Below are 13,221 nucleotides of genomic sequence, written 5' to 3'. Positions count from 1 at the left end.
GATGGGAGTTTGAAAGAGAGTTGTGTCTAACAAATATGGTACCTGTATGAAAACCAAGCAAACTCTGCCATGCACTGACCTTTTACTCCTCAAGAAAACTCAACAATGCTCCTGTTATCACTTATCAACAATTGAAGGGATCCTGCCAAATGCAAAGGTCTTTTCTTTGCTAAAGATGGTTTCTGGTGCTTACACCTGATGAAGAAAGCCCTCATTTGATGTCTTTCTGGACCCTTCTGGTCAGATCTAGATGGCTGTGAATGCCATGTGCCTTTCCTCTAGTGCTAGAAGCATACCAGAGATGTCAACATGAAGTGCTAGAGAGACTCAAGGGGATTGATGTAATTGCAGATTACACCTTAGTGTTTGGTTGTGGAGACTCCCTTGAAGAGATTAATGCTGATCATGATCATGTACTGCTTTATAATACATGTCAGTGAATCTCAAACTGAGTGAGGGGGAAAAAAAAATCATGCCTGTCAGCGCTGTTGTATATCAGACACCTTGGAACAGCACAGGGCTTAAACCCAAGCCCTGAGAAGGTCCAAGCCATGTGGGGCATTCCTTCTCCACAAATGTGCAAGTTATACAGTAATTTGTGGGATTTGTTAATTCATAAACACATAGAGTTTAAGGTCAGAAGGGACCATTAGTTCATCCAGTCTGACATTTTGTCACAAAAGTCATAGAAATGCAGGACTGGAAGGGCCCCAAAGAGACCATCTAGTACGCCCAAGTTCTTCTCCCCGCCCCACGGAGGCATTACTAAGTACACCTAGATCATTCCTGAGAGGTGTTAATGTGTCACAGTTCAGAAAATTTCACCCAGTTATCCCTTTACTGAGCCTTATAACTTTTTTGATTAAGTATTCAATTAAAAGCAGCAAAGAATCCTGTGGCACCTTATAGACTAACAGACGTTTTGGAGCATGAGCTTTCGTGGGTGCATCTGAGGAAGTGGGTATTCACCCACGAAAGCTCATGCTCCAAAACGTCTGTTAGTCTATAAGGTGCCACAGGATTCTTTGCTGCTTTTACAGATCCAGACTAACACGGCTACCCTCTGATACTATTCAATTAAAGTCTATCTTCAAGAAAAGCATCATACTGAAGACAGTAAGAGATGGAGAATCCACCGCTGTTCTTGACAGTTTGTTCTAATGGTTAATCAATCTTAAAAACCGGCGCCTTATTTCTAATGTGAAATTGTCTTGCTTCAATTTCCAGCCATTGGTTCTTGTTCTGCTTTTCTCTGCTAGATTTAAGAGCTCTTCAGTACCTGGTATTTTCCTCCCATGAAGGTACTGGCCTTATACACTGTAATCAAGTCACCTCTTAATCTTCTTTTGGATCCACTAAACAGATTAAGCTCTTTAAATTTCTCACTCTAAGGCATTTTCTTAAGTCCTTGAGTCAGTTTTGTGGCTCTTCTCTGCACACCCTCCAATTTTTCAACAACCTTTTAAAAATTTTGGCACCAGAACTGGATGCACTGTTCCAGAATCGCCCTCACCAATGCTGTATATGGAGGCAAAATCACCTTCCTACTATTCACTACTTCTCTGTTTATACATCCAAGGATTGCATTAGCCTTTTCTACCACAGCATCACAATGGCAGCTTGTCTGAGTTCTTTGTTGCTGCTGTCCAGGCTACAGTCAGTCCCTCATTCCATAGGTATGGCCTGCACTCAGTGTTCCTACATGTCTGAACACACCGTTTTGCTTGAAAGGGCACCTAGTTTACCTAAAATATTATGTAAAATTGTGAAGGAACTTGTAACTATTCTATGTGATGCTAGCAAGTGAGCATTGGGAGCAGTTTTATTACAAGATGATCAGCCTGGAGCATTTGTATAGTGGGAAATCAAGCCTACCTTTTGATGGTTGATGAGTACTTGGATTACTGGGAAATAAATTCCCTTCTATACAACAGCAGCAGCCTCTGTCACTGAATGCTGCAAAGGTCAGTTTGCCTGGCATGGAATTTCAGGACTCTTGTCATAGATAATGGACCTCAGTTTGCATGTTGGGAATTTGAACATTTCCCATCCTCTCCCTATCACAGCCAGTCTAATGGCAAAGCAGAAGCATCTGTCAAGATTGCCAAGAAACTACTAGAAAAGACAAACTGGGATAGTGAAGATCCATGGACAGCTCTACTGGGCTGGAGAAATACAGCAACAGAAGGCATGGGTACATGGGCTGGAGCCCATTCAAGCATCTCATGTCGTGCAGACCCTGGACTCCACTGGTCACAGCAAATAAGCTCTTGAAGCCAGTAGCATGGAAAAGGTGACAGACCGAGTTAAAGAGCAGTGACAACAAGCCAAATACTACTATAGCTAAAAGACAAAGAGCTTCCTGAGCTCCAGATACGACAGCTAGTCAGAGTATAAGGAGTTCCTAATGAGACACACAAGAGACGGAGGGCTGGAACATGTATGGAAAGGGAAGCAAACATCATACATGATGATAGTATAACAACAATTCTACCAGTGCAGCTATTGTTTCCTGAGATCCGCCAAGGAGCAGCTGATCTCTCGGAATAACTTAAGTGAGTCCACATGGATGCAGCTACTAGCAACCCTCATGACTTGTCATTATGGTGATGTCAGAAAATCTAGCAGCACAGAAATTTCCTGCAGGCAAACAGAAAGAGCGGGAAAGAGACTCAAAATATCACTTAGAATGGAAGAGCAATAAAGTTGCCTAATACATTCAAAAACTAATTTAAACAATTGTTTCTTTTATGGCAAGAGAGATGTTACAAGTGTGCTATATGTCTGTATATCTGGAAACAGTTAATAAAAATGTGCCAGTAGATGATGCTTAAAAATCTGTATTATTGTTTAGCGGTTTTATATGACCAAAAAAGGTTATTGTTGTTATGCACTGCAAACAAATATTTATTTGGCCAAAGAGCAGAAGAGATTGACCCCTTAGCCTGGTGTTTCAGGCACTCACCTGGGCTGTGAAAGACTCTCTGCTTCTCTGATTATTTATTCAGTTTTACAAAGTGGAACAGCTCCAATAAGAGAGATTGAGAGAGGCCACCCCCAGATATTCCTTAGCCTACTGGCTACGGTATTCATCTAGGATATGGGAGGCCCAAATTCAGAAGAGCAGGACTTGAAAACAGGTCTTCCACAGCCCAGGTGAGAGCCCTGACCACTGGACTATTGACTATAATAGGGTAGAGTGGTCCCTCTCGCATTTTTCCTGAGAAAGGGTTGATCTGACCTAACTTAGGTGCCTAATTCCAGGGGAGGGCTCACAGCTGTGAATTCTCAGAGGAGGAATCCCCTCTCCTTGAGATTTCCTCCTAGCTAGTTTAGGCAGCTCCCTTCTCCATATGCTGGCTTCTGTGAATGCCATTCATAGATACCTAATTCTTCAAATGTGTTATGTAAAGCGCCTAGGTGCCTAACTCAGGGTTACATCAACATGGCTACAACAACACTGCATAACTCAGCATTATGAATTCTGCTAAGAGGTACTTACTGGAAAACCCTGGTTTGGAGATTGTTCTAGAGCAGGGTCGGCAACCTTTGGCACCCGGCTCGCCAAGGTAAGCACCCTGGTGGGCAGGGCCGGTGTGTTTACCTGCCACGTCCGCAGGTTCGGTTGATTGCAGTTCCCACTGGCTGCAGTTTCCCATCCCAGGCCAATGGGGGCAGCGGGAAGCAGCTGCCAAGAACATCCCTTGGCCCACGCTACTTCCCGCCACCCCCATTGGCCTGGAACAGCAAACCGCAGCCAGTGGGAGCCGCAATAGGATGAACCTGCGGATGCGGCAGGTAAACAAACCAGGCTGGCCCGCCTTGGGGTTTACCCTGGCGAGCCGCGTGCCAAAGCTTGCCGATCCCTGTTCTAGAGCAACATCAGTGTATGTGTTCAAAAGGGTTGAGCTGAAATTCCATCTCTGTTTTACTTCCCTTTCTTGTCTGGAGTCTTCTGTTGGCATATTGTTTAGTTTTATTCTGCATTGGATGGACTGGTACATTGCTTTAATGTCATGTTTCCCACCAATTTAATGTTCAGTCCTAGATGTCAGATTGAGTCAAAAGTTTTTTAAAGCCTATGAAGAGCCCAAATCTTTCTCCCTGTTTTGTCTTTTACATACTTGTTAATCACATATGTGGAGAATGTGGGAGATATCTGGACTATCTCAGGCCTTGACTACACTGGTGCTTTACAGCGCTGCAACTTTCTCACTCAGGGGTGTGAAAAAACACCCCCCCGAGCGCAGCAAGTTACAGCGCTGTAAAGCGCCAGTGTAAACAGTGCCCCAACACTGGGAGCAAGGCTCCCAGCGCTGTAACGTAATCCCCACGGGGAGGAGGAGTACCTGCAGTGCTGGGAGAGCTCTCTCCCAGCACTGGCGCCACGACCGCACTCGCACTTCAAAGCGCTGCCTTGGGAGTGCTCCCGCGGCACCACTTTGGAGTTGCGAGTGTAGCCAATCCTCAGTTTACCTGCATATATTATTCTCTCTGACTACAGGGAGTTAAATCAAAAGGGGCTGTTAGGAAGAACAAGCAGGAAACAAGACAAGACCCTCTGGGTAAGCAAATTCAAGGGAATGAAGAGAACAATGGCTGGGCCACTAATTGGGAAGATGCTATTTCCAGCCACCAGTCAAAATTACCATATCTGATTTGACAAGGCTGAAGGCCTAAGGTCAAAAGGAAACTAGACAGTTAACTCTCTAGAGAGGGAGGAGGAAGTTCAGTCATCAGGGAATTGTTTTCAGAGAGTAGAAGGACTGAGACACAGGCCCTGCAGGATGGGTCTAAGGCAGCTGGACTTGGCTAAGCTTGAGGGAAATTACAAACTTTAAGTGAGAGCCAGGTCTATATGCCTCTGGTTGTTTTAACTCTCTTCTCTGGTTGCAATGTTCCTTTGGGTGAATAAACAATGCATTTGTTTTGAAGACACTGTTTTGAGTCACTTCAGTCTGCTGCTGATCACAAACCTCAGAAGGATGTTTCTTCCAAGTACCAAATACAGCTAGGCCTGTCAAGATATCACAGATGGTAAACAGGGGCTTCAACCAGACATCAGTCTAAAAGAGATAAAATGGTGGACTTCCACACAGACAGGGATGAAGGCAGTAAAAACTGTCATGTGAGAGGCACACTCAGGCGGGACTGGAAAGGGGTATAAGGCACTGGTCTCCTTGTAACCATGATAGCACCTGTGGCCTATAGTTCATTTTTCAAGGAAAAACAATTTGGCATGCCTGAACTACTGGTCAGGTAATGCATTATTCTGTTGCTAAAGATACTACAGATACACAAACAGAGCCCTTTATTTTTGTTTAGGTTGAGGGATTTCCGCTTTTGTATTCAGGTAGCTTGTCCATTGACCAGATCTCAGGGAAGTGTCCAGGCTGGATGGTTAGGTTAACTAACTAACAAACCCAGATGGGTTCAGGCAAATTGTTTTAATGTGTTTTCAGGTGTTTGATACCTTTGTATAGGTCCCAGAAGTGCTCTGTCCAGATTCTACTATTCTGAATAGATGGTTGTTTTTTTTAATTTAGTTGGCTTCAATTTTTTCCAGATTTGCCAGAAGCATTTGGTGTCCATCATATCTTCAGTCTGTGTTAATTTTTTCTTCAGGTGCTCCAGTTTTTTTGCTAGAGCACTGATTTGTTGTACATCAGTGAGCTGTGGCAAGCTGTGTGTAGGTCAGCGACATATACCTCTCTGTGTTTTAAGTTGGAGAGTTTCTCACTTTATTCTTGAGTATATGGCAGCTTCAGTGAAATCATTTTGCTTTCTCTTGGAGTGGCAGCCCTGTTGTGTGTGGTTAGGGATGCTATGCTGGTCTGGTTAAGTCTCAGAGAGTCTTTTGTGGCAATGTTAACGTCATTTGCTATTTGGCCACAGTGTGTGTTTGATGTGCATTTGTAAGGGAGTAGACTCACCCCTGTGGCGCCTCCTGCTGGTCATCCATGGGAATTAGCTCTTCCAGCATCCTGGAGCACCCCCTGCAGGCTGGTGATCTGCCTTACCACTGGCCCCCATGTCCCTCCCAGGATCCTGGTGCCCCTTCCCCTGTGTTGCTGCCCCCCTAGCAGTAGCCCCACACCCACAAACCCCACCTCACTTCAGTCATCTAGCCCCACTCCCTGGGGCAGACTGCAGTATACACCACTCATCACAGGCAAGGTTTGGCTGGACCTGCTGCCTCTCTCAATAGCTGGGCTGCCCCTCTGCAGCCCTAGTACTGGTCTTAGGCCCTCAGCTAGACCCACAGCCTGGGAGTTTTCCAGGCTGGAGCTCCCCAGCTCCTCTAGCCTTCCCCCAGCCCTGATCAGCTCTCTAGCAACCAGGCCCTTCTCTACAAGCAGAGAGAGAGTCCAGAACTTCTGGCTATCTTGGCCTTCTTATAAAGCTCAGTTGGTCTGTTTGGGGCATGGCCCCAGCTGCAGCCACTTCTCCCAGTCAGCCAGGGTTTTGCTCCCTTCCCCAGCCCCAGGCCTCTGCAGGCCTTTTCCAACCCCGCTACACCCACTCACTCCCTACACCCCCCCCCCAAGATCACCACCCCTGGGGTAGGGATGTCTGCTGGCCTGGACACCCATCTGCCTCCAGCGCCACCCGCTTCTTTTCTGACTTCTCCAGTCACTTACGCAAACGGGTCTCCTCCTCAACAATGGCCGCATACTCTTGCATGAGGTCCAGGGCTCTCGCTTTGGCATCATGGTGGGCCTCCAGCTGCATGCACAGTCCAGACTCCCCCAGACCCTCTTCCTTCAGGGTCTGGGTGCCTACAGCAACCCTTTCCACTACTACCTGAGTTCCAGCCTCTTGCTGGGCCCCCTCTGTCCCTATTCCCCGGCTGAAGGCATGCCCAGCGATGGTCTGGATCCCAACCTCCCACGGGGTCCCCTCCGTCCCAGGTGTCGCCTTCACCAGCTCTTCACACTTCAACCCTTGGGGGTCTCTAGGCACTTCCACCGGCCGCACCTTAGCTCCCCTGAGGGGGCAGTGCCTCCATATGTGGCTCAGTTCACGGCAGCCTCAGGAGGCTCCCTGCCTCTTGGCTACCTTGGACCTTTCGGGGTCCTTCCAGGGTCCTGCCCCCTTACCGGAGCTGACCTGGACCCACTGCCTGGGGCCTGGGCACGCCCACTGCAGGTGCCCTTGTCACCTACAGGCCCAACATGTCCTCAGCCACCTGGGTACCCTCACCCAGCGGATTAGCTGTGGGACTTGTCCCTGACTCTCTTTGGGGCGAGGTGCCCTATCCCTGTCCCAATAGTGACAATCCCTCTTTACATATCCCTGCCTTCTGCAGGTATAAGAAGTCTTTCTCCTCTGCCACTCCTGCCAGAGGATCCTTGCCAGGGCCCGCTGCTCGTCCACTGGCTGGCCCAGCTGCTTGTGGAGGGCCCACTGCACCATAATCTCTGTGGCTCATCAGCCACCTTCATCCAGGGTGCAGACACCTGTCCCCCAACCAGAGTTACCTCCTGGGGCCTCTTCAAAATACACCCCAGTATACCATGGTTCCATTGTTCCCTTCCAAAGTCTCTGGGCGATAATCCCACTGTCTGTGCTCTAGCCCCTTGTGTCAGGGGTCGACCGCTCCTGCCTGCATTCTCCACCACTTGTAATGGTGTGGACTCACCCCTGCGGCACCTCCTGCTGGTCATCCATGGAAATTAGCTCTTCCAGCATCCTGGAGCACCCCCTACAGACTGGTGACCCGCCTTACCACTGGCCCCCATACCACTGTTCACTCCGCTACAGCATTCATTAGGTTTTTGAAGTTTTCAGGGCAGTCTCATATTTTTCTTTCTAATTTTGTCTCCAGATCTTTTCCCTGAGTTATCTGTAGAGGGTTTGTAGTAGGTGGTTGTCTGCTGTTATTAAGTAGGATTTGTTTAGATATAGGACCAGTTCACTGTGGTCTGGTAACACTCTCATGCACATACACATACTGTGAGTGCCTGACTCACACCTTTGGAGAGCTCATTATACAGCTGCACAACCACAACCTTGTGCACGTGCCTGGAGAGTTTCTTGCACCTATACTCTTGTACATGCATGGCTGAGGCCTTCTCATGCCCACAAAAATACCCACATGCATGTGCACAGTTCCTCACACACCCACTCTTGGGCCCATGCCAACTGAGTTCCTCACAAGCATACACACACACAATTATGTGCACACTAAAAATGCATGAAACTTCCTTGTCCAGCGCACTGTTGTGTTGTGTGTCACCACAGCTGACAATAAGCAGTTCTCCAAGATCTAATTCCTATATCTTCAAATAAACAAAACTAGCAAGAACTGCAGTAGTGCCACCTGATAACTCAGTAATGCTAGTCATTGTACAAATTCCCCTTCACATACTGATAAATATACACTAATACACATACATATTACACATATACATACATACAAACACTGCACACATGCCTGCCACTCATACAAACACACAGAACTTCTGGACTATGAGCCAGTGCAGCACTCTCTGCTCATCCCTTAAAGAACCAGCAGGAAACTACAGATCCCAGAAATTGACTTGCTGCTCCTTTCTCTGTTTCTTACTCTGCATTAGCCTCTTAGCTCTGGAGAGAGATGAGGCTCTGGTGATTCTCTGCTATGCAATGCTGGAGGGGATCTGCCTATCATCAGCCGTTACCCAGGCTTGGAAGCGAATGGAGGCAAGAACCCTTGGATTTGGGGATTCGGTAAGAATCACTATCTAGCCTCTGTGGCAATACTCCGTAATCCCTCTTACCAGTTCTTCCTGAGTGTAGCATCTGGTATGAGAGTATATGAGAACTCCCCAAATAGCCAGTGCTCTGGCTCTGCTTTCTACAGTCCCTCTTGTTGGAAGAGGCTGGGGCTGGAGTGGCTAGATTATAAATTAGATGGGACTTACACACAGAGTCTGGTCCAAGAGCATGGGAGGCCCTGGAGACCAGCTCTCAGTCTCCCCATGCCCTCCCTCCTTGCCCCACTCAGTCCACCACAGCCCCTTCACCCTGCTGTTTTCTTCCTCTCTAGGTGTGTGATAGTCTTGGAAGGCATCACATGGAACTGTGCCCCGACTGTGCCTTCTGCTCACTGAAGAGGGAGCAGTGCCGTGGGGTGTCAGATCTGAGACGTGTTCACTGCGATGTTGGCACCTTCACTACCTACATCAACCCTGAGATCTCTGCCCAGTATCAGGCTGTGGGAAATAAGGTACAGACCCAGTTCCGCTTGTACCCAAGGCTGTGAGCAGGGCCAGCGCTACCATTTAGGTGACCTAGGCAATGGCCTAGGGAGCCAGAATTTTTGGGGGGTGCTATTTTGCCGGGGGGGTGGCACGCGGGTCCGATGGACTTACCTGCGGCAGGTCCACCGGAGCCTTTAGACCAGTGGACCGCCCGCCGGCATCACTGCAGCAGCTCCACTGGAGCCTTTCCAGCAGCGGACCATCCGCCGGCATTACTGTGGTAGGTCCACCGGGGCCCTGGGGGGCAGCAAAATAGCTGTCCGCCTAGGGCGTCAGAAACCCTTCCGCTGCTCCTGGCTGTGAGGCAGGGTCTTGGATTAGGCACAACCGGGGCATTGCACTAGGGACACTCGCCTGTCTCTAATGCTCCCCTCTGTTTGCAGGTTGGTTCCCTGGAGGCAATGGGGTATTATGGGATGGAGGTGTACGGTGGGCTGCGTGGAGATTATTGGTGTGGCCGCCTGGCCACGCATGGCTGTGATGACCCCCGCGTGATCCTTTGGCTGCAAGTGGAATATGCTTTCTTCCAAGGAGGGGACTTCCCAAACAAAGTAAGTGCCAAACCTCACTGTCCCCTCATCCCTCCTCCTCGCCTCTATTTTCTCTCTAACATTTCACTCCTCTTTCCCCAGATCTGTGACTCAGATAGAGTTCAGCACCCTAATTACTGTGCATTCAAGAGTCACCAGTGCCTACAGCACAGCCTCAGCAGCCAGAAGGTGAGGAGCTGCCCCACTCCCCAGGGATCTACCCAGCTCCACGCTGACAATTCACTGTCCAGAATGGCAGCCCTCCCAACTCCAGTTTCCCCATCTCTTGGCTCTGTCCTGCCCCTTCCCTGCCCCAGGATTTTCCCCTCCTGCAGGACTTGAATTGGGGTGGGGTGGGTGTGGCGGTACTCTCTTTAGCTTCACCCAAAAATCAAGCTTCAGCCACTTGAGTTTCCAAAAAGAGATGCCACTTGTAGTAAACGGTGCAGATGTTCAAAACATGATCAGAGATCCTCTGCTGGACTCTTCAGGCTTGACTCTTCAGTGGGATTTGGTTATACCTAGAACCAGGCACATATCATGTGCCTTGGACTCGTGATAAAATTTAAATGTCCATCAAAAAGTTTTTCTAGTCTTTATGATTTTGAAAAATCTGAGTGTAATCGATGCAATAGTGCCAGTGGGGAGAAAGCAGCAGAGGAAGGTGCACCAACCACTAAGGTCAAAGAGAAATCCACCTGACCCTATGTCAAGGCTGAATCCCCACTCTGTCACTCTGAGTGCAGAGGGTGGAGGCCTGCAAGATTTTAAAAATGAATACTTGCCACTCCAGGCTTGTATTAAACTCCCAAGGTTACAGCTTTTCTATAACCTTGGCTTGGTAAATGCTGCCAGCGCCCGAATGCAAAAAAAAAAAAAACCCAGGAAGGAGCAGTTGGGAATTCCTCCCTGTGGGTTACCCTCAAGCCCTCTCTCTCTCTCTCTCTCTCTCTCTCTCTCTTTCTCTTTCTCACTCACACACACACACACACGCCCACCCCCATGGAAGAACTGAGAAAGAAAACAAAGGAAATTAGCTGTAACTACAAGCTAATTAAACAACATGTGCACAAACCTCTTAGGAGGTCCAATCCTGTTCTTAAAAAAGGTAAATTTTTATTAAAGACAAAAAGAAAGAAAATACATCTGGAACTTGGGCTTTTGCTAGATTTTAAAAGAGCAATTCCAAAAATCAAGCACCCAAAATAGCTTTATTGGGAGTTCAGCTTAAAGGTTACAAGCAAATAAAAGTACCTGGGGTTAGCATAGAGGAGATCCAGAAGCCAAAATAAAGAATAAACCTGATCGCGTTTATCTAAATGTTCAAACCTTACACAGCATTCTTGCTTACAGCATTGCTGCTCTGTCATGGAATATTAGAGTTGGAAGAGACCTCAGAAGGTCATCTAGTCTAATCCCCTGCTCAAAGCAGGACCAAGACCAACTAAATCAACCCAGCCAGGGCTTTGTCAAGCCAGGCCTTAAAAATCTCTAAGGAAGGAGATTCCACCACCTCCTCCAGTGCTTCACTGCCCTCCTAGTGAAACAGTGTTTCTTAATATCCAACCTAGACCTCCCTCACTTCAACTTGAGACCATTGCTCCTTGTTCTGTCCCTACAGCCGAGAGAACAACAGACAAAGGGAAAGTTTCCTTTCCCATTTTAAAAAATTCTAGCCTCATTGGCTCTTTTGGTTAAGTGCCCACTTTTTTTTTCTTTTCTCTTTACCTGGGGGACTTTTTAACCCTTTAGAGGTAAAGCAGGTAAAGAACAGCTACCAAGAGGGATTTTACAGCTAACTGGCTGGCTGGGAGTCCATCAAAGGGAGCTATCACACTACTTTATCACATCACACCCTATATCCACCACCAGAGTCGACTAGTTTCCCCCTCAGGCTCCAGTTCTTCTCTAAGACCTTTGGCTTCACAGACTGGGGGCAGAAAAGTTGTGTATCTTCCAGGCACCATGCACTAGGAGCACAAACTCAAAGGTCACTCACAGTAGATTATGCAAAATTCCATAAATTGATCCTCCTCCTTTCTTCTTATTCACAGTTGTAATTAGATGTAAAACAGATACCTTGTCGCTCTAAGATCCTGGGACCGACATTGCTATCAGATACTACCTCACCCACCTTGTCTCTCAGATAACAGTGCTGACATTTTAAATCAGCATAATTGGACATGAGTTAGCACCCACTGAAATAAACGTGGCAGGTTAAGCCTCTCAGAGCCCTTGTTTCAAGCTGCCTGCAGATTCAGGCAGATGTCTTGAGTTCATATTTTGAAGGTTTTCTTCACAACCATCATGGCTAGAAACTTATGTCATAGATTTGTAGAGTTTAAGGCAGAAAGGACCATTAGACCATCTAGTCTAACCTCGTATATATCTCAGGCCCTTAACCTTCAAAAAGTTATTTTTAATTAAATCTGAAATTATGGAGAACAAAATGGGAGAAAAATAAATAAATCCTAGGTCACCAGCCTAGTGCAGCCCAGCTACATTTTCCATCAGGGATTGCCCCCCTGCTACCTTTGACTGGGTCTCCTCACCCAAGGTCTCCACCCTGCAGTGACCTAGGGACAGGACCCTCTCTTCCCGGCCCTCCATTGGTCAAGAGACAGGCTCTCATACTTGCAGGGCTCATGTTACAAGGAGACAGCTACTTTCAATCCCAGGACTCCCTTGACTGGTGTTTGGGTCCCTTGACTCAAGGGTAGGGGACAGAGGGGTCTGCACCAGTCTCTGGGGATAAGGTTATCTATCTGTCTATCTGCTCAGGTGCTTCGTTATGGTTGCCGCAGGAACGAGACATACCAAGTGCTGAGTGAAGAGAAAGGCGAAGAGGAGGTGCTGCTCTGGAGCCAGAAATTCTTCAGCTTGACTGAGGGATGAGTGGAGGAGAGCAGACAGAGGGAGACTCCAGGGAGGAAGGGAAGAGGGGGCATAGGACACTGAATGGACCCTATGGAGGCAGAGAGGAGGAGAAACTTGACAGGACCTGAAGCAACTTTTCTCAACCTCTGTCTGTCTCTCTGTCCCCAGGGATAATGTCTAGTGCCCACCCCTGCTTTCAGCCAGGTGCCACAGCCTCCTCTCTGCTCCATACAGCAGTGTGAATGACAGCACCCCAGAATTCACTGGGGAATCCCTGTCCTTGGCACTTCATTTGACACCAACCCGGGCACTGTACAGTTTCAGCTGTCCCCCAGGTGCCTCTTAAGGCTCAGCAGCAACAGGGACTCCAGCAACAGGAGCGGCATCAGCCCTGGGGTGATTCACTTGGAGTCTCTGCTAGTTTCCAGGTTCCTGCCTGATGGCCCTTGCCTAAAGCCCACAATGTCTTTTACCCTCAGGCCTCCTGCCATGGACACAACCAGTGGGTTGTTTCCTATATTATGTTTTGGTTTATAAAGAGCCTGTTCAACCAAAGTGCTTCACTTTCT

General features: G+C 47.9%; 1 protein-coding gene across 1 annotated transcript in view; it reads left to right on the top strand.

Annotated features, from left to right (window-relative positions):
• Nucleotides 1-12,670, top strand: part of ACRBP (acrosin binding protein) — a 62,317-nt gene extending 49,647 nt beyond the window's left edge. The window contains exons 6-10 of the mRNA XM_030535582.1: nucleotides 8,580-8,712; nucleotides 9,032-9,211; nucleotides 9,629-9,796; nucleotides 9,878-9,964; nucleotides 12,557-12,670. Of these exons, the coding sequence (XP_030391442.1) occupies nucleotides 8,580-8,712; nucleotides 9,032-9,211; nucleotides 9,629-9,796; nucleotides 9,878-9,964; nucleotides 12,557-12,670 (682 nt within the window). The remainder of the gene's footprint in view (nucleotides 1-8,579; nucleotides 8,713-9,031; nucleotides 9,212-9,628; nucleotides 9,797-9,877; nucleotides 9,965-12,556) is intronic.
• The last annotated feature ends 551 nt before the right edge of the window (nucleotides 12,671-13,221 follow it).

The sequence above is a fragment of the Gopherus evgoodei genome, chromosome 1, assembly GCF_007399415.2.
Source record: "Gopherus evgoodei ecotype Sinaloan lineage chromosome 1, rGopEvg1_v1.p, whole genome shotgun sequence".
NCBI lineage: Eukaryota > Metazoa > Chordata > Testudines > Testudinidae > Gopherus > Gopherus evgoodei.
The sequence above is the reverse complement of the archived record's forward strand: the minus strand, read 5'-3'. Positions and strand labels throughout refer to the sequence as shown.